This window comes from Mobula hypostoma, chromosome 15 (genome assembly GCF_963921235.1).
Source record: "Mobula hypostoma chromosome 15, sMobHyp1.1, whole genome shotgun sequence".
Classification (NCBI taxonomy): domain Eukaryota; kingdom Metazoa; phylum Chordata; class Chondrichthyes; order Myliobatiformes; family Myliobatidae; genus Mobula; species Mobula hypostoma.
Genome location: NC_086111.1, coordinates 24,117,397 through 24,144,124, shown reverse-complemented (window position 1 = coordinate 24,144,124; position 26,728 = coordinate 24,117,397). Strand labels below are relative to the sequence as shown.

General features: G+C 41.7%; 1 protein-coding gene across 2 annotated transcripts in view; it reads left to right on the top strand.

Annotated features, from left to right (window-relative positions):
- The window catches only part of sumf1 (sulfatase modifying factor 1), a 187,381-nt gene that overhangs the window by 23,979 nt on the left and 136,674 nt on the right, over positions 1-26,728 (top strand). For both annotated transcript variants that reach the window (XM_063067863.1, XM_063067864.1), the window contains exon 3: positions 5,320-5,394. In XM_063067863.1, the coding sequence (XP_062923933.1) occupies positions 5,320-5,394 (75 nt within the window). The remainder of the gene's footprint in view (positions 1-5,319; positions 5,395-26,728) is intronic.

Here is a 26,728-nt window from a genome sequence, read left to right as displayed (position 1 = left end):
CTCACCTCTTCATTAACTTGTGCCCACGCAACCTCAGTGACGCAGTGAACAGAGAATAAAGAAGAGTGGGGTAAAGTGGAGGAAAGGACTGAGAAAGAGCAGAGTGGGACAGAGCTGAGGGAGAAGGAGGATCATTAGGGAAAAAGATGCAATTCGTGTTTCTGCGGTAAAGTTGCAGAAGCTAAGTTATGTGGGGGTGGTGGGGAGGGAGGAATAAATGAAACTATATTTTCACAAGGATCCAAGATACTGATAACTTTGAAATTTATGCAAGTGGGTCCTCTCAGTCAGCGCCCCTTTTAATTGAGTGAGTTCTGGGCCATTCTTCAAGGCTGAGGAATGGAGTGAGTGAATTATGGACTATTCCTCAAGGCTGACTCATTAGGGTAAAAGGAACAATAGTGCAGACTATTATCTAAATGGGGAGAAAACTGAAACATCAGAGGAGCAGAGGGACTTGGGAGTTCTTGTGCAAGATTCCCAGAAGGTTAATTTACAGGTTGAGTCTGTGCTAAAGAAGGCAAATACAATGTGAGTATTTATTTCAAGGGGAACAGAATATAAAAGCAAGGAGATAATGCTAAGGCTTTATAAGACAGTAGTCAGGCCAAACTTAGATATTGTCAACAGTTTTGGGCCCCATATCTCAGAAAGGATATGTTGTCATTGGAAAGACTCCAGAGGATGATTCCGGGAATGAAGGGGTTAACATATGAGGAACATTTGGCAGCTTTGGGCCTGTACTCACTCAAGTTTAGAAAACTGCAGGGGGTTCTCATTGAAACCTATCAAATGTTGAAAGGACTAGATACGGTGGATGTGGAGAGGATGTTTCCTATAGAACATAGAAAATCTACAGCACATTACAGGCCCTTTGGCCCACAATGTTGTGCCGACCACGTAACCTACTCTAGAAGCTGCCTAAAATTTCCCTACCGCATAGTCCTCTATTTTCCTAAGCTCCATGTACCTATCTAAGAGTCTCTTAATGACCCTATTGTATCCGCCTCCACCACCTTTGCTGGCAGTACATTCCATGCACTCACGACTCTCTGTGAAAAACTTATCTCTGACAAACCCCTCTGTGCCTACTTCCAAGCACCTTAAAACTATGCCCCCTTGTGTTAGCCATTCAGCCCTGGAAAAAAGCCTCTGGCTATCTACATGATCAATGCCTCTCGTCATCTTATACACCTCTATCTGGTCATCTCTCATCCTCCGTCGCTCCAAGGAGAAAAGGCCGAGTTCACTCAACCTTTTCTCATAAGGCATGCTCTCCAATCCAGGCAACATCCTTGTAAATCTCCTCTGCATTGTCTCTATAGCACCCACATCCTTCCTGTAGTGAAGTGTTCAGAACTGAACGCAGTACTCCAAGTGGGGTCTTACTAAGGTCTTATATAGCTGTAACGTTACCTCACGCTCTTGAACTCAGTCCCACAGTTGATGAAGGTCAACACACCATATGCCTTCTTAATAACACTGTGAACTTGGTGGGGTATCCAGAACTAGAGGGCACAACTTCAAAATTGAGGAGTGGGCTTTTGGAACAGAAGGAAGGAGGAATTTTTTTCAGCCAGAGGCCGGTGAGTATGTGGAATGCTCTGCCACAGACTGCAGCAGAGGCCAAGTCCATGGGTATATTTAAAGAGGAAGTTGATAGTTTCCTGATTGGTTAGGGCATCTAAGGATATGGCAAGAAGACAGGTGCATGGGATTGAATGGGATCCAGGATCAGCCATGATGAAATGGTGGAACAGACTCGATGGACTGAATGGCCTAATTCTGCTCCTATTCTTATGGTCTTATGTGTCTCTCCTTATCAAACATTTACTTGTATGTTGTAGATGACATAATTAATCTGCATGGGTAAAATGTTCCTCTCCTTCCGATGTGTGTGCTCCTCTTGGGCAGTGTTTATAGTGCTTAATTATAAAACCAAAGATGTTTCGGTCGTAGAACCTCTTGCATGCATAATAAATTGCAGTTGATTGCAGCTATTTTATTACTTTTTAATTAATACATTTGCAGGATATGAATGTCACTGAGAAGGGCAGCATTTATTGTCCTTCCTTACTTACCTCCTGGACAGAAGGGCATTGCTGAAGTCAGTTTAAAGTGAATCAAACCGATACATCTGTAAATACATAAAGTCAAACTGTGTTCCCTTCCCATTGCTACAAGATTACGTGACAGTCATTTTGAAACTGCTGCATAGGAATATCTTCTCACATCGTTTAGTGAATTTCTGGTACTATCCATTTGATATTTATTTTGGGTATTTTATCTATCATTAATAATCTGAATTTTGATCAGAAATCTGACGCAATGACCTATTTAATAATCAGCTCAATTACGGTCTTTAACTAGATTATGCCTCATGAGCAAAAGGTAAAACCTGGTTCAAGTTTATTTTCACATATACTGAGTGGCCATTTTAATAGGTACAAGAACGGAACCTGGTGTGGTCTTGTGTTGATGTAGTCCATTCTCTTCAAGGTTCAACATGTCACGTGTTCAGAGATGCCATTCTGCACACCACTGTTGTAACATGGTTATCTGAGTTACTGTTGCCTTCCTGTCAGCTTGAACCAGCCTGGTCATCTCCTTTGACCTCTCTCATAAACAAGGCATTTTTTTGCCCTCAAAACTGCCACTCACTGGATTTTTTTTTGTTTTGCACACCATTCTCTGTAAACTAGAGACTATTATGCGTGAAAATCCCAGGATATCAGCAGTTTCTGAGACACTCAAACATCCCTGTCTGGCACCAACAATCATTCCACAATCAAGGTCATTTAGATCACATTTCTTCCCCATTCTGATATTTAGTCTGAACAACAACTGAACCTCTTGACCAGGTCTGCTTTTATGTATTGAGTTGTTGCCTCATGATTGGCTGGTTAGATATTTGCATTAATCAGCAGGTGTACTCACTGAGCGGACATATATTGTTTTTGCAATATATGCTTTAGTCATTCATGTAAAAGTAGTGTGAATTGAATGGCGTGTCTTAGGAAGTGCTCAGCTTGTAGGAATTAGGGAAAGTTTTGCCCTATATTTGGAATTACAGGTAGAGAGAATTCAGAAGCATGCTACTAGTGGACTGCCTGGATCTATGGAGTCTGAGCCTGATTCCCTGAGTTGCTGTCTGATGTAATACAATGCACTATTCTATATAAGTCGGAGACTAAACAATATTAAAGCTTTGCTTAACACTGCCCTCACAGAATAACTTTATGAAAAGATTTCTGTTTGTGGAACTACACTTTTGTGGTAGTTATTTGCCTCACGGCAACAATTATCTGCTGTTTTCTCATAAAGTTTATGTGTATGTTTGCTCAGACTGAGCACTATAGTACTTAATTGGAAAAAAAACTTAAGTAGGAATGTGTTAGGGAGTGGATGATGGGATTTAAATTTGCTATAAATTAGAAATGGATAACTGGATTAAAATTTTGTTAAGATCAGGAGGAGACCTTTTGAAGACCAAATGGGAAGACCAGCCAAATCTGTTCAGCAATAAACTGGTGTATGTTAGGATCTGATGTTTCTCCAGTGCCAGGACCTCTGGGACATGTGCTCATGGTAGTTTTAGTGAAAAGATAGAAAAAGCAGCCTGAAGGATCTTTTCAACAAGCATTTATATTTCAATAACATTTTCGTCATAAAAAATTCTTTCAGTTTAAAGCACGGTTTGACATGTCTTGCATGCACTTCTGCACACCACTGTTGTAACGTGTGGTTATTTGAGATACTGTCGCCTTCCTGTCAGCCTGAACCAGTCTGGCCATTCTCCTCTGACCTCACTCATTATCAGGGTGTTTTCACCCACAGAACTGCCACTTACAGAATGCATTTTGTTTCTCACACCATTCTCTATAAACTTTAGAGACAATTGTGCATGAAAATCCCTTTTGATCAGCAGTTTCAGAGATACACAAACCACCTTGTCAGGCACCAACAATCATTCAGCGGTCAATGTCACTTAATTCACATTTCTTCCTTATTCTGATGTTTGGTCTGAACAACAACTGAACCTCTTGACCACATCTGCATGCTTTTATAAGTTGAGTTTCTAACAGATGATTGACTGATATTTGCAATAACGAGCTGGCATGCAGGTGTACCTAATAAAGTGGCCACTGCGTGTGCATTTTCATGCTTTATTGTGTCCCTGCCACAAAACATTGATTCCTGGTCTCACATTATTTATATTCTTTTCTGTACTTCGATGTTCTTTCCCAGTCTTCCTACCGGTTGTTGGAAGATGCTTTCTTCCTCAAATACCACTCTGTTGCCCATAACTTTCCCATACTTTCCCTTTGATCATCACTCAAACAATGCAGAAATAGCTGTGCTGCAGCTTTGCCTATCCAGTGTGGCAATCCCTAGAGGGCAGCCTGAGATATCCTGTCCTAACACCAATCCAATAATCGGACAACAGTGGAAGATGGAAGTTTGTTTTGATCCCCAATGTCTGGATACATTGCCAACCTTTTGTAGATCAATCTAATCCTTCCCTCCAAGATAGTTCTCCATTTTTCTGTTCATCCATGTGGCTATCTAAGAGTTTCTTAAATGTTGCTATTGTATCTGCCTTTACCACCACCCCCGGCAGGGCATTCACCACTCTATGTAAAAATCTAATTCTAACATCATCTCTATACTTTCCTCCAGTCACTTTAAAATGATGCCTTCTAATATTAGCTATTTCCATCCTGGAGAAAAGTCTCTGCTTCATATCATCTTGTACTCAACTATCAAGTCAACTCTTAGTCTTCTTACAGCAGCCATTTGCCTTGGTGACAACTAAAGTCTCTGTAATGGCCACAGCATTACTTTTCACTTTTAAAGTAATACTTAATTTAAGCAACACACACAAAATGCTGGAGGAACTCAGCAGGCCAGGCAGCATCTATGGAAAAGAGTACAGTCAACGTTTCAGGCTGAGACCCTTCAGCAGGACTGAAACGTTGATTGTACACTTTTCCATAGATGTTGCCTGGCCTGCTAAGTTCCTTCAGCGTTTTGTGTGTGTTGTTTAGATTTCCAACATTTGCAGACTTTCACTTGCTTGTAATGCTTCATTTACATTGCTTTGAGAAGGCACTGAAGTCCTGTGTCAGCACTCGACAGCTTGAAAAGTAATGCATAATTGAACAGAAGAAAGCAGATAACAAAGAATTTCGGAAATTATATTTGTACGAATATAGATGCATGACTGAAGTCATCTAAATCAAGATAGATCAAAGCAGCTGTGATAGGATGGTTACCTGTGGCAGGTAGTAATCAATTGCTGTTCTTTGACTCTTTTAGGCAGAAACATTTGGAGACTCCTTTGTGTTTGAGGGACTGCTGAGCAAAATGGTGAAGAGCGGCGTTACCCAAGCTGTAAGTGATGTGCACATCGTACATACCCAATCTCATGATAATATGCCGAATCTGAAATCAGGTATCAACACCATAAGATTATGAATTTTGTATTTAACCCAGCCTCTTTTGAAATAATTAACAAGCTGTCACATCACAAGAGGTGCATGAATATTCAGACACTTTTGTTTAAAATGTGCACAGTTCTGGATATCTTATTTATCTTTTGTTTAAAAAAAATCCTGTTCTGTTTTTCTGCCATAATAATTTCTGAATGCTGTTTCCATGAAGTGTCTAGAATGGAAATTTTATATGTAAACAGTTTTCCATTCGGGAGCTGTTATAGCATTAGCCAGCAGGTGGTGCTGTAGAGCAGGTTTGCAAACTCCCTCCCCATCACAGATGGACCAGGGGGGTTGGGGGGTTTTGGTGGGGAAGTCCATCTAAATTTAAAAGCACTAAAATTTTGAAGCGATATATTAAAATGTCTGTCTAGTCCTGCATAATAACGTTAACTTCTAAAAATAACTTATTCCAGTTTTGAAAGGGAGAAACAAGACATTCACATGTGCAGAATTTGGTTCAACGATTACGATGGGGACAAGGCATTGTTGATGAGTATCTGTCTCTCTTTGTAAGTTGTGAAAGTGTTTAAGACTTACTGGCAATCAGAACATTACAGCTGTACACTATTTTCTGCTTCAGTTACAAGCCTTCCACGTGATGTCCTACTACATGCAGAACAGCAATTCATTCCAGCTGGGATCTAGCTGGAATGGTAAAGTCAACTGATATTAATAAAATAGGCAGAATTGATCAAGAGATCGCTAAACATTATCAGCCTCAAACAGTAAAGTTTCAGAGGAAAGCCTGGCAAGTGCGAGCTTGGAGATAACCCCTTCAAAGACAAATGACTGGAATTTCAGGCATGACTCAGTAAATTTGTGGATTATGCTACATTTTGCCATGTTTGGTTAAAAAATACTATTTATGGAATATAGCCTCTGAGAATTTGATGCCTTTAGTAATCAAGAGCCTATCAACCTCTCCTTTAAGTATACGCAATGACTTGGTCTGCACAGCAGTCTGTGGCAATGAATTCCATAGATTTATCACCCTCTGGTTAAAGAAATTACTTCTCATTTCTGTTCTAATGAGTCACCCTTGTTTTCTGAGGCTGGGCCCTCTGGTCCTAGACACCCTCATTATAAGAAACATCCTCTCCACGTCCATTCCATCTAGGCCTTTCAATATTCGATGGATTTTAATGATATGCCCCCATTCTTCTAAACAATTAAATGCTCAAATATTAGTACATAACATTGCGTTATGTATTAAGTTTAATGAACCAAACAATGCTACTTTCAAATTGCAGAAAACTTTTGGTTGTTCTCCATTATGATCCTGATTCACTGCCAAATAAATTCACTGCAACTCGTGTCTGATTGCAGGAAGATCGGCTAGATTAGCCTGTTTGAGGTGTGATGAGAAATTAGTAGGTTGATGAACTTGGATGATGATCTGAAGTGGAGTGAAGGCTTGGTGAGCATTTGTTAGTCATGGAGTTTTACAGTACAGAAACAGGCCATTCAGCCCACTACAACACACACAAAATGCTGGACGAACTCAGCAGATCAAGATGGGACTACAAGCTGGCAAGCGGTTGGTGAGACCTTCTTCCCCCTTCCTTTCTATCCCGAATGAAGCAGTGGAGGCTGCCTCAGTAAATATATCTAAGACAAGGTTGGATAGATTTTTGCATAGTATGGGGAATTAAGGGTTATGGGGAAAAGGCAGGTAGGTGGAGATGAGTCCATGGCCAGTTCAGCCATGATCTTATTGAATGGCGGAGCAGGCTGGACGAGCCATATGGCCTACTCCTGCTCCTATTTCTTTATGTTCTTATGAAGAGTCTCGGCCAGAAACATCAACACTTTATTCCCTTCCATAGATGCTGCTTGACCTGCTGAGTTTCTCCAGCATGTGGATTTAGAGCAACTGCAGAATCCCTTGTGTTTATGATTCAGCTCATGATGAGTTTTGTGTCCATCTACACTAATCCCATTTGACTGCATTAGGACCGGATCCTTCTGTACTTTCCCTATATACCTCTTAAATGAAGTGATTGTATCTGACTCATCTGACAATGAGTTGTACATATCAACCACTCTGTGAAAAATATATTAGCACTCAAATCCCTTTTTAAGTTGCTTCTTCTCATCTTAAAACTGTACCCTCTTCTCTTAATAACACTAACATGGGAAAAATACTTTGACCATCCATCCTATCTATGGCTCTTATAATTCTATATACATCAATATCAGCCCCTTTACACTCCAAATAAACAAGCCCAACCTCTTCAATCTCTCCTGATAACTAAAATCCTCCAATCCAGGCAACATCCTGGTGAACCTCCTCTGCAACCTGTCCAGCACAATCACATCCTTGGCTGGTTCAGATTTTCTGGTGGTTTTGTATTTCACCACTAATTATTGATCTTCTCCAGCAGACTTACCAAAACAATGTCCCATACTTTAGCCCGTGGACAAGACTCATTTCCAGAAGCAGCAAGTCACTCAGACAGATTGACTCCTGGCCATTGTGCCGAGGGCAAGTGTGGAAATGGGAAGTCAGAGTTGAAGGGGGTGGGGTTTTAGAGTTGATTACCATAGAGCTACGCTTCAATTTTAGGAATTCATCATTGGGACCCTGAGAACTGGACAACAGGACAAGTTCCTGCTTTTGTGACCGCTGCAGATTTTGTTCACAGCTCCTCAAGTGAAGGGAGAAAATAGTCTGAATATTTAACACCTTATTTTTTTCAACTATGTGAGTGAAGATTAAAGCTTATCTTTATTTGTTGCATGTACAGCGAAACATCAGAGCGTAGAGTGAAATGTGCCGTTTGTGTCAAATAAAATCAGTGAGGATTGAACTAGGCAGGTGACGCCATGCTTCAAATGCCAACGTAGCATGCCCACAACTCACTAATTCTAACCGTACATCTTTGGAATGTGGGAGGAAACCCACGTGATCATGGGGAGGAGCAATCATCGGTGATCGTGTAGCGTGATGCACCAACCCCTACGTTACCGTGCTGCTCCACCCATCTTTTTAAAGACATTGCAGAATAATATGAGACATAAGAGACTGCAGATGCTGGAAATGTGGAGCAACTCACAAAATCCTGTAGGAACTCAGCAGGTCAGGCATGGTAGGATAGTGGTTAGCCCAACGCTTTGTTGTACAGGCGACCTGGGTTCAATTCCTGCTGCTGGAAGGAGTTTGCAAGTTCTCCAGGTTCCTCCTGTTTCCTCTCACAGTCCAAAGACCTACCAGTTGGTGGTTAATTGGTCATTGTAAATTGTCCCGTGGTTAGGCTAGGGTTAAATCAGTGGATTGCTTGGGAGGGCATGGCTTGAAGGGCCAGAAAGTGCTATTCTGCGCTTTATCTCAATAAGTAAAAATTCATAAATCTTTGGAGGGAAATGGACAGTCAACGTTTTGTGTTGAGATCCTTCATCAGGACTGAAATGAAAGAGGGGGGATAGCAAGAATCAAAGGGTGGAGGGAAGGGGTGAGGCAGAGCTGGCGGGCGAGAGATGGATCTGGGTGAGGGAGCTGCCTGGGGTGGGGGGAAGGGGTGGAAGAGTAGTTATAATATTAGAACCTGGGAGTTGATAGAAGTGACAAAGGGTGAAGAATATGGGGTCTGATAGTGGACATTGGACGATGGAACACAGGGAAGGAGGTGAGGAGCAGAACTGGAGAAAGGAATATGTGTGTGATGGGCAGATAAAAAGGGTTGGAGAGGGCAAGAGGGGGGTGATGGGGTCAGGAATCAAGGGTAAGAAGAGGGGAGTAGAGGAGGCCATGGACAGATGTAGGGAATTAAAATGCTGGTTTCTGGGAGACCCTGGCTGATGGTGGATGGAGCAAAGTGATTCGCCAATCTGCATTGGGTCTCCCTGGGACCATCAGATGCAGTAAATCACACCGATGGGTTCCATGTGAAGGACTGTTTAGGGCTCTAAATGGAGGTGAGGGGAGATTGTGTAGGGGCAGTTACAGCACTTGGTGTGGTTGCAATTATAAGCACGTAGAGAGGGATGAATGGAAAAGTGTGTCAGGGAGAGAGCAATCACTGCAGATAGTAGAGGGGAAGGGAATTTATGCCTGGTGATGGAATCCCATTAGAGATAGCAGAAGTTGCAGAGAATCATGTGTGAGTTGAATAATATAAGATGCAAATGTCACAGTTGTCATGACAATGAACACCCTTCAGGCCACAGCTGAATTTGTAGCTCTTTATGGCTCATATTTTGTGGTCCTAATGAGAGAAAAGCTACTTGTGCTTTGCCACTCTGTCAGACTGGCAACTTTGTGAGCTCTAGCTATGTCTACTGAAGTGTGGAAATTCAGTGCCTGTTGTGACCATGACCACAGAATTCCAATGGTGGACACAACATGTCGTTCATTAAAGAAACAACATTCTGCCTGCCTTCCCAGTACTCAGGAAACTCAGCTAAACATTCTGCATTACTCTCTTCTGGATTCCAACAGAAGAGAGTAGCTGCTAGAGACTTTGGTAATGGTCTGTTAATTTAAAACGGCTTTCCCATGGCTCAGTATTGTAAAACTTATTAACGTCTCCTTAATAGCTTGTTAATTTAAATTATCTGAAACAATTTTCAGTTTTTATTTTAATATAGCATTATATTTCTGGATGTGGTCGAAGGTTTAGTTTGAACACTTCCAACCAAGTTCGAGGCCATGCCTTCTCAGCCGTCAGTTGTTTAAACTTTTTTTGGTGGGAAATGGATCGGGGCTAACTTTGACAACTCCGTGACATTTCATCTGAAGGACTTATATCAAGATGTGTGATACAGAGGGAAAAAAATCTTTCAGTGTTTACTGAATTTTGTGCCGGGATTGCAAAAGGTAGTGTGGAATATTTTAATGGAATCAGTGACAAGTGCCATATCATTGATGCTGTCTTTTCGCAGATAATTTGTAAAATCTACGGAATTTTAGTATGGAGGGAAACTGAGTTACACACATTCTACACTGTTCCACATGTACTTTTTTTTACAATAAGGACAACAAATGTTGAAAGGGCTAGATAGGGTGGATGTGGAGAGGATGTTTCCTGTGGTGAGAGTGTCCAGAACTTGAGGGCACAGCCTCAAAATTGAGGGTCAACCTTTTAGAACAGAGCTAAGGAGGAATTTTTTTAGCCAGAGAGTGGTGAATCTCTGGAATGCTCTGCCATAGACTGCGGTGGAACCCAAGTCCATGGGTCTAATTAATGTGCAAGTTGATAGTTTCCATATTGGTCATGGCATCTAAGGATATGGTGAGAAGGCAGGTGTATGGGGTTGAGTGGGAGCCAGAATCGGCCATGATGGAATGGCGGAGCAGACTCAATCGGCTGAATGGCCTAATTCTGCTCCTGTGTCCTTATGGCCTAACCCACAACATGTTGAAATTAATTAAGTTTGCATCAGGAAGGACTGCAACAGTCCATATTGTGGATGGTCAGAGTACTTTGACAGTACTTAACTCCAGATAGTACAGACCCAGGTCACAAATTTTACCTTTGTCCCTATGAACTGCAGTTCACTCTCACTGCACATAATAATTGTTATCTTGTATGACAATTCGAATTCTTGGCCTCACAATCTACCTCTTCCACTTTATCGTTTACCTACACTGCACTCTTCCAGCAGCTTTTACTCTTTACTCTGCGTTGTTATTGTTTTACCTTATTCTAGCTCAATCCACTGTGTAATGATCTGATCTGTATGAACAGTCTGCAAGACAAGCTTTTCACTCTATCTTGGTACATGTAACAATAATAATAGAGTCATAGAGCACCACAGCATAGAAACAGACCCTTCGGCCCATCTAGTCTGTGCCAAACTATTGTCCTGCTTCGTCCCATTGATCTGCACCTGAACCATAGCCCCCCCATACCCCTCCCATTTTAATTTTCATCACTATTCCAATTCTCCTCTCATTCACACATCGACTTGCATGTCCTCAGCCTCCTCCAATCAGGGTGCAGACAAGAGGAATCGTACCTCATATTCCGGAATAGTCTACAATCTGAAATCAGAATCAGAATTAAGTTTAATATCACTGGCATATTAGATTATGAGGACACTCAGTCCTCGTTTATTGTCATTTAGAAATGCATGCATTAAGAAATGATACAGCGTTCCTCCAGTATGATATCACAGAAGCACAGGACAGACCAAGACTAAAACTGACAAAAACCACATAATTATAACATATAGTTACAACAGTGCAAAGCAATACCGTAATTTGATAACGAGTAGACCATGGGCATGGTAAAAAAAATGTCTCAAAGTCCTGATAGCCCATCAACTCACGCAGACAGTAGAAGGGAGAAACTCTCCCTGCCATGAACCTCCAGCGCCGTAAACTTGCCGATGCAGCACCCTGGAAGCACCCGATCACAGCCGACTCTGAGTCCGTCCGAAAACTTCGAGCCTCCGACCAGCCCTCCGACACCGAGCACCGAGCACCATCTCTGCCGAGTGCTTCGACCCTGCCCTGGCCGCCAAGCAACAGGCAAAGCCGAGGACTCGGGGCCTTCCCCTCCGGAGATTCTGGATCACACAGTAGCAGCGGCAGCGATACAGGCATTTCAGAAGTTTCACCAGATGTTCCTCCGTGCTCTCACGTCTGCCTCCATCAAATCAGGATTGTGCACAGCACCCTACTTGACAGACCACAGATATTCATCACCGGAGTGGCCGCTGCACGCTGTGTCATGTCGCCATCTTCTCCTCTCCGCATACGTTGTGAAACTTGTTGTTTTGCAGCCGTGTTACATTGCAATACATAATAATAAAAACTATAACTGACAATCAGTATATATAAAAAATTAAATTAAATAAACAATGCAGAAAGGGAAAGTATACTGAGGTAGTGTTCATGGGTTCATTGTCCATTCAGAAATCTGATGGCAGAGGGGAAGAAGTTGTTCCTGAAATGTTGAGAGTTCTTCAGGCTCCTGTTCCTCCTCCTTGATGGTAACAATGGGTGGTGGGGATCCTTAATGATGGATGCCGCCTTTTTGAGGCATCACCTTTTGAAGGTGTCCTGGACGCTGGGGAGGCTAGTGCCCATGATGCAGCTGGCTGAGTTTACAACTTCATGCACTTCCATATCATAGATGGTAATGCAACCAGTTAGAATGCCCGTAATGGTATATCAATAGAAATTTGCGAGTGTCTTTAGTGACATCCCAATTCTCCTCAAACTCCAAGTGAAACAAAGGCACTGCCATGCCTTCTTTGTAATTGCATCAAAATGTTGGGTTCAGGGTAGATCTTCAGAGATGTGAGCACCCAGGAACATAAAACTGCTCGCCCTTTCCACTGCTGATCCCTCAATGAGGACTGGAGTGTTTTCCCTCAGCTTCACCTTCCTAAAGTCCACAAGCAATTCCTTGGTCTTACTGACATTGAGTGCGAGGTTGTTACTGCAACGCCACTCAACCAGCTGATCTGTCTCACTCCTGTACCCCTCCTCGTCATCATTCTGAAATTCTGACAGTAGTTGTGTTGTTAGCAAATGTACAGCTGTGTCTAGCCACACAATCGTGAGTGTAGAGAGAGTAGAGCAGTGAGCTAAGTTGCAACCTTGAGGTGTACCAGTGTTGCTTGTCAGTGAGGAGGTGATGTTATTTCCGATCTTCACAGACTGTGGTCTCCTGGAGAGGAAGTCAAAGATCCAGTGCAGAGGAAGGTGCAAAAGGACCAGATTTTTGATTACAAATGAGGGTATGATTGTGTTGAATGCTGGGATATAATCAATAAACAGAAGCTTGTCGTAGGTATTACTATTGTCCAGGTGATCCAAGGCAAAGTGGAGAGCCAGTAAGATTGTATCCTCTTGCAGGAGCACTTCCGGTAATGTTCTCTGCCTTGGGTCCTCTCCTCCTCTTGACCTACCCATTTCTTCCCACACTCACCACAGCCCCCATCACCCTGTTTCTTTCCCCTCGTCCACCCATTCCATCAGCTAATCGTCCCCACACTCCTCCCTCGGATTCCTGTCTTCTACAATTCCCATCTGCCCTCCCCACTTCCCTCACATTATTCTATTCTCCACCATCCTCTTATCACCTTCAGCCTACAGAAAGACATGAGAGACGACAAATGCGGCTAATCTTAGGTCAAATCACACAAAATTCTGGAGGAGCTCAGTGGGTAGAATCTATAGAGGAATATACACAGTCAACATTTTGGGCCAAGGCTCTTCATCAGGACTTTGTCGGAATGCTGACTGTCCACTTCCACCCGTAGGTTCTGCTGACCCCCTGAGCCGCTGCAGCATCTTGCCTGTTGCTCCAGATTCAAGTATCTGCAATCTCCTGGGTGTCCATTATTTTTCTTTCATGCATTACATATTTCCAACATTATTAACACCAATTATCATTATTAGAATTACATATGGGATCAAATCTGTTTTTTTTGAACTTGGAAATTAATCTTGTAGGTAAGTCCCCAATGCAAAAAGCTCAAGTTCAAACTGGATTTGTACTTGAATTGAATTGACTTTATTACTTACATCCTTCATATACATAAGGAGTAAAAATCTTTACGTTACATCTCCGTTTAAATGTGCACTGTGCAATTTATAATAAATAGTATGTACAATAGGATATTCAGTATAACATAGAAATACAGATGAGTTAAGCAATCTGATGGCCTCGTAGAAGAAGCTGTCCTGGAGCCTTTCTATAATCTGATGCTATTTGTGCAGTGATAAGGCGTTGAAGTTTGGTTCAGTTATTCCAAATATTGGAAAAGTCATTTCAAATGCCTTTAATGATCAAAATTGTTCGCAAATTTTGTTTTTCAAATATATAATGATGAGATTGTAATTTTAACTTTTGATTTTTGGGCTGGCAAAATCAAAATAATTCATCTCCATTTCTTAGTAAAGTGTTTTGAGACAGAGAGTCAGCATTTGTGCACTAAGTTAAACAATGGATCTTGAACCTCTGAACATGTAGCCATATAACCATATGACAATAACAGCACACAGCCATCTCAGCCCTTCTAGTCCATGCCAAACTCTTACTCTCACCTAGTCCCACCGACCTGCACTCGGCCCATAACCCGCCATTCCTTTCCTGTCCATTTATCTATCCAATTTAACTTTAAACAACAACATCGAACCTGCCTCAACCACTTCTGCTGGAAGCTCGTTCCACACAGCTACCACTTTCTGAGTAAAGAAGTTCCCCCTCATGTTACCCCTAAACTTTTGCCCTTTAACTCTCAACTCATGTCCTCTTGTTTGAATGTCCCCCATTCTCAATGGAAAAAGCCTATCCACGTCAACTCTATCAATCCCCCTCATAATTTTAAACACCTCTATCAAGTCCCCCCTCAACCTTCTACGCTCCAAAGAATAAAGACCTAACTTGTTCAACCTTTCTCTGTAACTTAGGAGATGAAACCCAGGCAACATTTCAGTAAATGTCCTCTGTACTCTCTCAATTTTATTGACATCTTTCCTATAATTCGGTGACCAGAACTGTACACAGTACACCAAATTTGGCCTTACCAATGCGTTATACAATTTCAACATTACATCCCAACTCCTATACTCAATGCTCTGATTAATAAAGGCCAGCATACCAAAAGCTTTCTTCACCACCATATCCACATGAGATTCCACCTTCAGGGAACTATGCACCATTATTCCTAGATTCCTCTGTCCTACAGCATTCTTCAATGCCCTACCATTTACCATGTATGTCCTATTTTGATTAGTCCTACCAAAATGTAGCACCTCACATTTATCAGTGTGGAAAGTGGAGCAAATATAAGGTGTGTGAAAGGAAAGGAATGTTGGATGAGGAATTACCCTCTCAGGGCTGGTGTGGTTGGGTTGATAAGACTTCCTTTAGATAACAGGCCTAAAAACAGGAAACAGAAATGGGAGGAAGGTCCGTTAAGGTTGGGGATACAAACTTACTTATCACTTCAAGTGCCAGCTAATGCTACAGTAGGCAAGGCTGCATACAGTTTTATGTTGTAATCACTTCCGTGAATGTGCACTGTTGCTCTGATACAGGCCCCCACCTGAAACCAGTTTGCTTTCTGTCACACCTGCAGGGTACTGCTCATTTCCCTGTTTCCTTTATTAATAAAAACAAATGAAGATAAGTGTGAGGCAATAAAACTGATAGATTTCTTCAACTACCATTTGTCTCTAACACCATTCAAGACAGTAGCGTTTTTTTTAATTGTAGTTTAAAGTAGTATGAGGGGTGGTTGATAAGTTTGTGGCCTAAGGTAGAAGGAGATGAGTTATTAATTTCAAACTTTCTGCATAATCACTCCGAGTTGACCTGCATGTGCATGTAACGAGAGCTGTATAACTAATCTGCTTCTACCTTAGGCCAGGAACTTATCAATCACCCCTGCTGTGGACACTTTCTGGAGGTCCAAGATCCGTATGCTCCACGACCGCTGGACTGTGTGTGTAAATGTAGGAGGGGACTTTGTTGAAAAATAAATGCGCTAGGTTTTCTAAAATTGACTCCTTCTACCTTAGGCCATGAACTTATCAATCACCCCTCGTATACATCATTTAATATTGCGTAAACTATGTATATTCTACAACGAATTGCAACCTGGTAAAGCTTGTTTACATGCTCTGGGAGATTAGACGTATTATGTATGTACTGTTTGATATATTCTGTAAAATCAATATGACTATCATAAAAAGACAATGATTTAAATTCTCAATCTGCCGCTCCCCCTCCCCACCACTCCCTGCCCTATATCACTCCATTTCAGATTGTCTGTGTCTATTAATAATTTCTGTGCCTTTTAGCATAACCTAATTTATCATCACTTCAGCCATTAATAAGCTATTATCTTTCTCCGTGTATCCCATTTTAAAAATCACTGATCTTTTAATTAGTTTGTCTCCCCCATCCGCCCCCCCCCCATCATGTGTATCTAATGAAACTGAGTGAATTGAAAGGGGAGAATTTAGTTTGATTGGCTGGGCGAGTGTATTTTTCTAAAGACTCTCTGGATTTACTTTCTTTGTTTATGGAGTTGTAGTGTCAACATTGCAGTTAAATTACTAGACCAATAACACAAAAGCCTAGGTGATCAATCCAGGGATCTAAAGTTCAAATCCCACCATGACTGATTAAATTTAAATTCTGGTCAAAAATCAGAAGCTTGAAAAAAAACAAACAGTTAGTAACAATGCAACACACACAAAATGTTGGAGGAACTCAGCAAGCCAGGCAGCACCTATGGAAAAAAGTACAGTTGACGTTTTTGGCAGAGATCCTTCGAGCTGAAGGGTCTCGGCCCGAAACATCAACTGTATTCTTTTCCATAGATGCTGTCTGGCCTGCTGAGTTCCTCCAGCATTTTGTGTTTGTGTGTGTGTATTGCTTGGATTTCCAACATCTGCAGATTTTCTCTTGTTTGAGCTCGTAACAATAGTTAGAAAAGCTGCAGGGGTAAAAAAAAGTATGTTTGTGATCTACTGCTGCTGTGCTCCATCCACCTCAAGGATAAATGTGTTGTGCTTTCAGAGATGCCCTTCTGCACACCACTGTTGTAACACGTGGTTACCTGAGTTACTGTCACCTTCCTGTCAGCTTGAATTAAACTGGGTTTCTAATCTCTCTCATTAACAAGGCATTTTCACCCACAGAACTGCCACTCACTGGATGATTTTGTTTTTTTGTTTCTCACACCATTCTCTGTAAACTCTAGAAACTGTTGTGCATGAAATCCCAGGAGAGCAGCAGTTTCTGAAATATTCCAACACCCTGTCTGGCACCGACAATCATTTCACAGTCAAAGTCACATTGGTTATCCATTCTGAAGTTTGGTCTGAACAACTGAATCTCTTGACAACATCTGCATGCTTTTATGCATTGAGTTATTGTCACATGATTGGCTAATTGGGTATTTGAATTAGGAAGGTGTACAGGTGTACCTAAAAAAAAAAGTGGCCATTTGCTGTATACTTGGGTCACTAATGCCCTTAAGAAATCTGTAGTGTGTACCTGGTCTGGTCAATTTGTGATCCCAGACAATGTGACTGACTCCTAGACGGCTTCTGAAGTGAATAAACAAGCTGGTCAATTATGCTGTTAATGGGTACACTGAAACGGAGGAGGAATAAACCACGATGGACTCCTCCTGACTACAGAGGGCACTGTTTAGAACACATTAATTTGATTGGCAGCTGCCTCAAAAAGCATATATTCTCTGACCACATCAGTTTGAGACAGTAAGTCCAACCCCTCATGGAGACAGAATTAACTTTTCAGGATGATGCCTTTACTCCAATGTTGATGAAATTTTACTTTGAAACCAAACTCTGTTTCTCCACTGATGCTGTCCGACCTGCTGAGCATTTCTAACCTCGTCCTTTTGTTTCAGATTTCCAGCATATGCAGTGTCTTGCTACTGTATTTCTTCCCCGAGAAGCTTACAATTTTTCGAAGCACCGTAGTACTGCTTTTGTTCGGAAACCTGGCTAATCCGTGTTGTCACTGGAATGCAGTAAAGTTTCCCATGGAATGGGTTTGACTGCAGTTTGACTAACACGGAAAACCTTCATTTGGTCAATTGGTGGCAACTTTTAATATCCCTTGTTTTCTAAAAACTAGCAAGAACCTGTGACTTCTCAAGTAATTATACAAAGTTATGAAGGGTATAGATAGGGTAAATGCAGCCACTGAGGTTGGGTGAGACTGGAACTAGAGGTTAAGGGTGAAAGGTGAAATATTTAAAGAGAACATGAGGGGCAACCTCTTTGCTCAGTGTGGAGCAAACTTCCAGCAGAAGTGGTGAATGTGGATTCAATTTCAACATTTAAAAGAAGTTTGGATAAGTACATGGATGGGGGCGGGGGGGGGGGGTAACGGGGCTGGTGTATGGATGGTTATGCTCCAGGTGCAAGTGGATAGGACTAGGCAGAATAATGGTTCAGCACAGACTTAGTGGACCGAAGGGCCTGTTTCTATGCTGTAATGCTCCATGACTGAAGTTTTTTGTTTTGGGGGATATTGAAAAACTGCACCAAAAGCACATTGTTTATAGAGCCTCTTTTTAAGGGTCCTTCTTTTTCTCCCACTTCTGGTAACTGGACCGCTTCCCATCATGCTGAACAACGAGAAGAATGAACACCAAATCCTTGCTGTTTCCAGGGCAACTAATTTTGGGTAAAAGTTGAATGACAGGATATTACCCTAAATGAAGTCACAGCATTCTTTTGCGACCTCTGAAACCATAACAGGTTCTCCTAAAACCAAAAAAACATGTCTCTATAGCCAACTCTCCTCAAATACCAACACCAACAGAAGTAACCGAATAGCACAGTTGGAGAAAGGTGTTTTCTTTCCATTTAGCATATGGTACATTATTAAGATATAATTTGGCAGCATGGATATAAATCTGTGTTGCATATTTAACACAATTTTTTTCTATGGAATAAGTGAAAGTGCATTATGTGTGCTGTATCTTCATTATTACGGATGCTCTGCAGGTTATGACAGGTAACCCACACATTTTTGCAAGTTGGAAATTCAGTCACCCAGTGGTATAATTAAGTAAAAATGTAACCTGATAAAGGGCAGTTAAATCAGGGTGTTGCACTCAAGTGTTCAGATAAGGCTGTGGTCCAAGTTCGTGGTCCAAGTTCCCACACAGCAGAAGATGTCCACACATCCGCAGCAACCACAATCCCACTAGTCTCCCAAACACTCAATCGTATGTATTGACTGTACACAAGTCGGGCACTTGTAACCTGGCGAGGTCCTGCAGATGCTCACACGCTTGAGTCATGCATAAGAATGGAGCTAAATTGTCCTAGTGCTTAGCCATTGTATACTATGGATCCCAATTATATGTTCAGTGAACTCTCTTATTCAAGCTGCTGATAGATTGATCAGAGTGAAATTTTAAATAATTTTAAACTTATGTATTTTTGGTTACTGTGTGAATTTTACTGCAGCATGGAATTGTGTTTGGTGTGACCCTTTGGTAAATGATGCCATATTGGAATTAATGCGTTAAATATACAAAAAAATTAATTGCCGATGCTGGAAGTTTGTAATGAAATGGCAATGCTTAGCAGGCCAGGCAGTATCTATGGAAAGGGAAATAAGTTTAAGTTTCAGGTGTTTCATTAGGACTGGTATTAGGAATGGAAAGGAACGGGAATGTGCCATAAGAAAGCAGGATCCATCATCAAGGACTCCCATCACCCAGGCCATGCTCTCTTCTCACTCCTATTCTCAGGCAGGAGGTTCAGGAGCCTTAGGTCCCTCACCACCGGGTTCAGGAACAGTTGTTACCCTACAACCACCAGGCTCCTGGAACAGCATGGATAACTTCACTCACCTCAATGCTGAACTGACTCCACAACCTTACACAGGCACTTTCACGGACTCTACAATGCATCTTCTCAGTTATTTATTTACTCTTTTATTATTTGCGCAATTTGTCTTCTTTTGCTCATTGATTATTTGCCAGTCTTTGTTTTTTATAGTTTTTCATAAATTCAAATAAATTCTTCTTGGGCTTCTAGCCGATTACAAGTATCGATTCAAAATGTCCGTTACAAGACAAACTCCGTCATCTTCATCAGGGATGATGCCTGGGCATATCTAATCTGGTGGTATGTATACCCCCTTGGTCCCAGCCTCCTGATTGGTTAGTCCTCATCCAATCAGGTTTCTGCTCTCCCACTTGGTTTACAATCGAATTCCAGTTCTTACTTGGAGCGAGACCTTCATCTTCGTTAAAATTATTTTCCTCTAGTTTTATTTCAATGGCTTCTTTTACCAGGTGCTCCCAAAGGCAATTGGTGCAGCACAGTAGTTTTGTGCCATCGAGGTCAATCCTATGGCCATTGCAAATGCAGTGTTCCGCTTCCGCCAGTTTCTCTGGGTAACACTAACAGATACACCTCCTGTGCTCCTTGATGTGAGTTTCCACCGTGTGTCCCTTCTGACCAACGTACACTGTTCTGCTTTCACAGGGAGTCATATAAATGCCAGCCGTCCTGAATCCCAGGTCATCCTTGACCCACATAGGCCGTAAATTGAGCTTCCTTACAGGTGTGTGGATGGTATTAACCTGGTATTTCTTCAGGATCCTGGCAATCCTTCCAGAAACTCTGGAAATTTAGGGAAGAAACAGTAGCAATGGGTTCCTCCTCAATGTTAGGTTTCTTAACCAGGATACCTTACAAGGAGGAACCTGTCGCTACCGCCTGTCTTCCCTATATTTCCACAGTTCCTGGAAGGATCGCCACGATCCAGATTAATACCGTCCACAACGAAAATGAGTCCCAAGGTAGTATAGTGACATATATATACTTCGATAATGAATTTACTTTGAACTTCGAAACAATGGATGGCAGAACTTTCTGTAGGTTTACAGTATATTATTGTGTTTACACAAACTACTGCTTTGGTTTGTGGGGTTGAGTGGTACAGATACCTGATCTTTGAAGCAATCAAATATTCCCATAGATACAACAATTGGCAAGCCTTTGAGTTAAAACTGTGCTCAACTTCTGTCTGAATAATATTTGGCTATTGTGGTAAGGCAAGAACATCTGTGGCTTATAGTCTTTCCTGGTTGCACTGGTTATGCTATATATACTTCACAGTGTGGTTAACACCTTCATCTTTACTATGAAGTTCTTTGACACTCAGCTTGGCTCCATAAAGCTGTTATTCAGGGTCTGTTTCACCGAATTAAAATTCTAATTATCTTTGCTCCATTTTTGCTTGTCAAAATTAAGTGCTAGTGCTAAGAATTGGGGAAAAAAAAGCTTTCCTTTTCCACAATTGTCAATTATGAATTGACTGTAAATAGTTGCTTCTACAGTCTTTGATCAAAAGTCAACGTTGCCACTATTTATAAATATACATAAAACATTATCTCATATGTTAAATGGATTATGTTCTGTTATGGAAAATTAAATTGTCTCATGAAGAGTCTTTCAATCTGGATTTAATTAACAAGCACAGACATCCATGGACTCTCATAGCTTAGCAGTAGGCCATTTGCCCATCTTGTCTATGGCAGCTTTTTGTAACTGTTGTCCGATAGTTACCACTGCCCTGCTCTTTTCCTGTAACTCTGTAGTTGGTTCTCCTTCAAGTATTTATGCAATTCTACCTTGAAATCTACTATTTACATGTATTCCACATACTTTCAAGTACACTCAGTGGCCACATTATCAGATACCTCCCGTACCTAATCAGATAGCCACTGAGTGCGTGTTTGTGGTCTTCTTCTGCTATAACCCATCCACTTCAAGGTTCGATGTATTGTGCATCCAGCGATGCTCTTCTGCACAACACGGTGGTAATGCGTAGTTATTTGATTTACTTCTGCCTTCCTGTCAGCGTGAACCAGTCTGGCCATTCTCCACTGACCCCTCTCATCGACAAGGCACATTCACCCACAGAACTGCCATTCACTAGATTTTTTTTTGTTGTTCACACCATCCTCTGTAAACTCTAGAGATCTGTGCATGAAAATCCCAGGAGATCAGCAAATATTGAGATACTCTGACACTCTGTCCGGCAAGAACAATCATTCCGCGGTCAAAGTCAGTGAGGGAGGTCAAAGCTGATGTTTGGTCTGAACAACAATTGAACCTCTTGACCATGTCTGCATGCATTGAATTGTTGCCACATGATTGGCTGATTAGTTTGCATTAGCAAGTCAGTGTTCAGATGTTCCTAATAAAGTGGCCACTGAGTGTACAAAGTAGAGAAGTTGGATCACAGTTTATCAACCCGTATTCATCAATATCTTTTTGCACCACATTGGCTCAATATTTCTGTGGTGATTCCTTATGTCTTCATAGACTTACTTAAATTTAAAAAAATTATCTTCACCTTGAAAGTACCCATTTTTCTAGGATAATGCCTTGGGATTAAGTGTGACTTGCTTCTACTCTAGTTCTACAGGTACAGAATTGATGAGGTCAATGTGAGAAGCACAGATTCTGTGTTCTGGAGATATCTAATAGAACAGACAATGTTTAGTTTGTGAGTTGGTGCATTCCTTCAACTGCTGGATGTTCTTGTGCTTTCAGTGCAGACATTGAAGTTCTCAGGCTGTTCAGAATGCTCTCCTGTTTTGAGTAGCCATGGGAAAGGGATTCCAGGAGTCAGTGCTTCCATTACATTTTTCTTCAAAGCGGCATGAACCTCTTCCTTTGTCCAACTGGTAATCTCTTCCTGTCGCAGAGCTTGAAAGGCAGCTTCTGTTTCTGAAGTCTGACGTTGTCAATGCTCAGTGTATGACCTGTCCAACAGACCAAATGAGTGTAACTCGGACCTCAATGGTGAAAATTTTGGCCAGGGAGAGAATGCTGAAATCCATTTGGTTATCCTTGCAGTGCTTTGAGTTAATTACTGCAGATAGTATAAGCTTCAGAAGCATGTTGATTTTATTTATCTATTTATTGATTGATTGATTGTGATGCAGCACAGAATAGGCTCTTCCAGCCCCTCAAGCCACACGCCAAGAATCCACCTGTTTAACCCTAGCCTAATCATGGGACAGTTTACAACGACCAGTTGAACTACCAACTGGTATATTTTTAGACCGTGGGAGGAATACAGAGAGCATATGGTCATGTGGAGAACTTACAGCAGCGGGAAAAGAACCCAAGTTGCTGGCGCTCTAGTAGTGTTAGGCTCAACGCTGTGCTACAGTGCTGTTCACAGAGATGAGGTGGGAATGTAGGAGCACATAGAAGGGCAGGAATCACTGCTGCCCGATGGACTATGAGTTTGATATCTGATCTGAGGTCTTGAGCTTCACCAACCTGTTCTTCATTCAAACGACTGTGCCGGCACACTGAAAGTTAGGTGAGTTTCATCGTCAATGGACTTCCTTTTTGAGAAGTGATTTCTGGGACATGAGGAGTGGGCCACGTTTTTCAGGACCTTGCTGTGAACCTTTATTGTCTGAGATGGAGTTGTACATTGGGACTAGGTTGGTTGCGAATCTTTTTCTTGGAGATGTTCAGTCTGATACCCATCCTCTCAGTGAGCGAGTTAACACTTGCTTAGAGCTTGGCCTCTGAACTTGCACAAATGCAAGCGGCATCTGAGTACAGCATCTTGACGATTGAAGACAAGGTCGTCTTGCCATGGCTCTGGAGTGGACAGTGCTGCACTCCATCGGGGAGCGGTGCAGCAAGAAGCAATGAGGAAAGAGCAAGGACAGAGCCTTGCTTGACGTTGTTCTTTGTTCCTGGATTGGACACTCCCATTACTGCAACATTTCCCAGCTTACATGGCATTTTGAGGGAGAGCCCAAGATCTTTTACATAGAACACAGCAACACAGTGCAGGCCCTTTGCCCACAATGTTGTGCCAACCTTTTAAACTACTATAAAATCAATGTAACCCTCCCCTCCTACGTGGCCCTCCATTTTTCTATCATCCATGGGCCTACCTAAGAGTTTCTTAAATGCCCTGAATGTATCTGCCTCTACCGCCATCTCTGGCAAGGCGTTCAACAGAGACACCACACTCTGTATAAAGAACTTACCTCTGACGTCCCTCCTGTACTTCCCTCCAATCTCCTTAAAATTCTACCCTCTTGCATAATCCATTTTTTAAACACCAGGTTATTTCTTGACTTTCTTCCAAAATGATGTAATGAACATGCCAAATAAAAATGCTGGAAATACTTAGCAAGTTAAGAGTATCTGTTGAGAAAGAGGTTATGTCGATGACCCTTTGCAGAGCAGAAAATTATTAGATGTCACAGATTTAAGCATGTACAGAGGCTGAGAAGTCAGGGAGGGGAGGACGGAGCCAAAGAGAAGTTCTTTGATGGGGTGGAAACCTGGAGAGATTAAATTACAAAGGATGACGATGTAAGGCAAAAGGGTATTATTATGAGACAAAGGTTGGTTTTAGAAGAGCTTTGAATGTCAATAGCAGAGTTGGTACAAGAACTGCTGCACAATAAAGTTGCACAATAAATAATAGTTGTGCTTTGAAATTAACAAGTTGAGTGTGGGTGGCTGTGGATACCTCACTGATAGATATTGTGCTCTCTGAGTATGCGTTGAGCCGATTGGCAAAGCTTAGGATGTAAAATGGGAGTCTGGTGGGTGACTGAAGTAACAGATGACTGAATGTTAGACGTCCTGCTCGTCCAAGTTATCACCTACTCTGAGTTTGATCTCCCCAACGTACAGGAGAGCAGGCCATTCACACGGAGTATGATAAATACCAAATTAAATTGCTCTGTAGTTTGGGTTTCGTTGTCGAATTAAGCTGTGATCTATCAAGGGATGCACTGGCTTATCTGCATAGGGTTGTACAGTGCTAATTAATATCCTGCAGTTCTTAAGCTGTTTTGTATTCCTTGAGGCAGAACAAATACTTCACTGATATCAGGCTGTAACAGTTGGTTCCTGAGGGTGATGTCTCTGCATTCAACATTTCCATTGTGAAATTTTCCACAAATGAGGTTAATTGTTAGTGCTGTGTTATGCTATCTCTTCCTGGGCAGAAATAGTAAGCACAGTGTGTTCTTAAGCTATACACAAAAGGAATTGACAAGTTAATAGTTGAAAACCAATGCCAATATTTGCTTCATCTGCTAAACCATCAAGGCCTTGCTCTTTTCGCACTGCTGGAGCTACGGACTTCTTGGGTCCCAAACCACCAGATTCAGGAACAGTTATTACCCTTCAACGATCGGCTCCTGAACCAGCGTGGATAACTATACTCACTTCACCCCCCAAACTGATCACTAAACAAATCCTGTGGGCACACCTTCAAACTCTCTACAACTCATGTTCCCAGTATTTTTTATTTACTTTTTATTTAATAGTTTTGTATTTACACAGTTTGTCTTCTTTTGCACATTGGTTGTTGTTGGTCTTTTCATGGATTCTATAGTATTTCCTTGTTCTACCGTGAATGCCTCCAAGAAAATGAAACTTATGGTGACGTATATTTTGATAATAATTTTTGAACTTTGAACCTAAATCAGTATGCGATCCCTGTAGGAACCACTTCTCAATTCTTCAATATCCATTTCCATCTTTTGAGTTCTTGAATTTGATTTTCACATGTCTATTGGTTTTAGATCATATTTGTGGCAAGTTCATTGAAGCATGACTTCCATGATTTTAAAAAATAGGTTCAAAGCAATTGTATAAATTTGTATTTATAAACCAAGCCTTGTGCTTCAGACGAAGTGGAAATGACAGCAAGCTTTCCCTCAGTGTCTGCAAATAAAAGAGCGGGTCATTGACTTCAGGAAATAGGGTGGTGCATGTACACCCATCTACATCAACAATGCTGACGTTGAGAGGGTTGAGACCTTCTGCTGGTAATGAAGACCTGTCCGGGTCCAATCACATTGATGCCACAGCCAAGAAATCTCACAAATGCTTCTACTTCCTCAGGAGGCTGAAGAAATTTAGCATGTCCTCGTTGATCCTTAATAGTTTTTATTGATGCAGCATAGAAAGCATCCTATCAGGCTCGGCATGGCAACTGTCCTGAGCCTGCAGCAAACTGCAGAGAGTTGTGAACAGAGCTCAGCAGGTCATGGAAACCAGTCCCCCCGTCCCCGTGGATTCTGTCTGTACTTCTCGCTGCTTCAGGACAGCAGCCAATATAATTATAGACCCACCCCCCACCCCGCCACCCCAGAAATTCTCTTCTCCCCTCTCCCATTGGGCAGCACATTCAAAACCCTGAAAACACACACCACCAGGCTGAACAATGGCGCTACCCTACTGTTATAGGACTATTGAACATTTCTCAATAAGATTCAAGATCGTTTAATGTTATTTCCAGTACACAATGGTAAAGGAGAAAGAAGTATTGTTACTGCAGATCTGATGTAGCACAAAAACAAAATAAAATAAAGAACTTAATAATAAAGAAAAACACAATAACTATAAATATATAAGATAGCTTATTTACATGGATGGATTGTATGTCCGTAAAGTGACGCTAGTCACAGGAGTGTCTGTACATAAGGTGACTGACAGGAAATGATTAGGTAGTTGTGGGTGGAGTGTGGAGGGTGGGTTAGTGGGTGGAGGTGTTGATCAGCTTTACTGCTTGAGGGAAGTAACTATTTTGAGTCTGGTGGTTCTGACATGAATGCTATGTAGCCTCTCCCCGAGAGGAGTGAGACAAGCAGTCCATTAGCAGGGTGGTGGGATCCTTCATGATGTTACTGGCCCTTTTTGGCACCTTTCTATATATACTGTACGTCCTTGATGGCAGGTAGGCTGATACTGGTGA